This window comes from Scylla paramamosain, chromosome 46 (assembly GCF_035594125.1).
Source record: "Scylla paramamosain isolate STU-SP2022 chromosome 46, ASM3559412v1, whole genome shotgun sequence".
NCBI classification, from domain to species: Eukaryota; Metazoa; Arthropoda; class Malacostraca; order Decapoda; family Portunidae; genus Scylla; species Scylla paramamosain.
Genome location: NC_087196.1, coordinates 9,005,858 through 9,008,357, shown reverse-complemented (window position 1 = coordinate 9,008,357; position 2,500 = coordinate 9,005,858). Strand labels below are relative to the sequence as shown.

Sequence of the window (2,500 nt, the reverse complement as noted above, 5' to 3'; positions counted from 1 at the left end):
CCCACTTGTTTTCTTTCTTTCACTCCACCTAACCTAACCTAAACTAACCTAACCTAACCTAACCTAACCTAACCTAACCTAACCTGTGTGACCCGAGTAGGGCTAGGTAAGGGAGAGGAGGGGAGGGGGTAAGTGTGTGTGTGTGTCACCCACTTGTTTTCTTTCTTTCACTCCACCTAACCTAACCTAACCTAACCTAACCTAACCTAACCCACACATTTCCAGATATTCCCACGTTCTCTCACTCTTTCCCACGTTATCTCACTCTCCCACGCACTCCCACATTATCCCACGCCCTCTCACTCTTTCCCACGCCCTCTCTCACTCTTTCCCACGCCCTCTCTCACTCGCAGGAAGGGCAGGCAGCAGGACGATGACTGGGAGGCACCTTTCAAGTCCCGGGCGGCCTCGAGCAGGGCTGCCAACATGGGCCTGACAGATGAAGCAGGAGGACCAGGGCGCAGGGACATTGGAGGGGCAGGACACACGCCCATGGATGTACGCTCCAGGACTGCCATGTTTGACCAGGGTGAGTGAGGGGTGAAGGTCGCGGGGGATAGGTGGGTGATGGGGTGTTTGTGAGGCTGTGGGAGATGTGTGTGTGTGTGTGTTTGTTTGTAGGTGTTGCTTCGCGTGTGATAGGGAAGAAGGAAGGAAGGTTTATTTGGTGGGGTGGAGAGAGGTGTGGGCGTGGAGACTAGAACTCTTTTCAAACACCACATAACACTCCTAATTCTCTTCTGATCCCTAAAGCACGTTATAATCCTTTTCAAAACCCCTAAATTCTACAGTAATCCTTTTCACATCATTTAAAATCAATCGTATTCTCTTTCCAATCCAACAGAACCCTGCAAAACGTCAAACCAGCCCCACAAAACAGTCGTAATTCCCTTTATTTCTCCCACAGTCCAGAACAACAATTCTTACAAGACTCGCAGTAATCACAAAAAAAAAAAAAAAAACTAGTAATCTTATTCTAATCCTTTAAAAACCCACTCAAACGGATTCCATACAAACAGAACCCCTTTCAGTTCCCTTATAATCCTTTAATATCCGTAAAAAAAATCATAATCCTTTTCAAATACTCAAAAAAATCTACCGTAATCCTATTTAGATCCCCAAAATTCTATAGTACTCCCTTTCTAATCCCACAAAACCCAAGAAAACTAACATCGAACCCCACAAAACGGTTTTAATCCCCTTTATTCTCACCCCACAGGCCAGAACAACAACTCCTCTTATAACTACAAGCCGGAGGGCGCGTCAGGCTACAACAGGTTCGCAGGGAGCAGCAACAACAAACCAGCATCGAACTACAACCGTTTTGCAGGATCGAGCTCTCCAAAGACTCCTGGATCCTACAATTTGCCCACCCCAAGCTACCTGAAGGCCTCCCCCACCCCGTCTGTGCCTGTCACTTCCTGGAGCGATAGAGAACACAATGGATACAGGTGAGAGACAGGTTAGGTTAGGGTTGAGTGTAGGGTAGGTTAGGTTAGGTTAGGTTGGAGTACTGCAGGGTAAAATTGGGTGCAGAATTGTTGGGTTAGGTTAGGTTAGGTTAGGTTAGGTGTCGGGTTGGTTAGGTTAGGTTAGGTTAGGTGTCGGGGTGTCTAATTTTGTTTGGTTAGTTAGGTTCTTAAGTTAAAACACCCCGTAACCCTTTCAAACATTTACAAACCTACTTAACCCTTTTAAAACCCAGACACCACGAGCAACACCACTCACAGCCACTACAAACACCGCACAACTCCCTGAAACCAGTATACCACAGTCTTTCTCTCTCCCTCCCTCTCACAGCGGCAACACCACACCAGACGAGGCGGATCAAGGAACACACGACTTCAGGAAACACCTACGAAAGACCAGCAACCGCCCAGACCACCTTCGGGAAATGACAGATAGAGCAGGAACCAACAGTGAGGGCGTGTTTAACTTCCAGGTGAGAGGGAGAGGGAGAGGGGCGGGGAGAGAAAGGGGAGACTGATTTGAAACTGGTATTGTTGATATTGGTACTGGAAAGGGAGTCATTGATAGATTGGTGGGTTGAGAGAGAGAGAGAGAGAGAGAGAGAGAGAGAGAGAGAGAGAGAGAGAGAGAGAGAGAGAGAGAGAGAGAGAGAGAGAGACTATTTATTTGCTCTTGGTAAACTGTTGATATCTTTGTTTGTTTCTTTGTTTTTCTTTGTCCTCTTCTTTCTTTTCATTCTTCGTTTCGTTCTGTTATTCCTTCATTAATTTGTACCCTTCTCCACTTCTTCCTTCCTTCCTTCCTTCCTTCCTTTCTTCCTTCCTTCTCTCCTTCTTTCTTTCCAGCGTCTATTTCACTCTAATAAAAAAAATGTTATACATGAAACTTTTCTCTTCTTCCTCTTCCTCCTCCTCCTCCTCCTCCTCCTCCTCTTGTCAAACCCAGTCTTCCGTACCTTCCTGCTCTAAATTTTCTATTCTTATTTTTAATGAGTTTTATTTTTGTTAGTTTTGATTGTTGTGTTGAGAGA

The 2,500-nt window shown here is 45.8% G+C and overlaps 1 protein-coding gene across 1 annotated transcript in view; it reads left to right on the top strand.

Annotated features, from left to right (window-relative positions):
• LOC135094773 (neither inactivation nor afterpotential protein C-like) overlaps positions 1–2,500 on the top strand; it is a 26,392-nt gene that overhangs the window by 22,351 nt on the left and 1,541 nt on the right. The window contains 3 exon segments of the mRNA XM_063995133.1: positions 354–529; positions 1,220–1,451; positions 1,801–1,942. Coding sequence (XP_063851203.1) covers positions 354–529; positions 1,220–1,451; positions 1,801–1,942 — 550 coding nt within the window.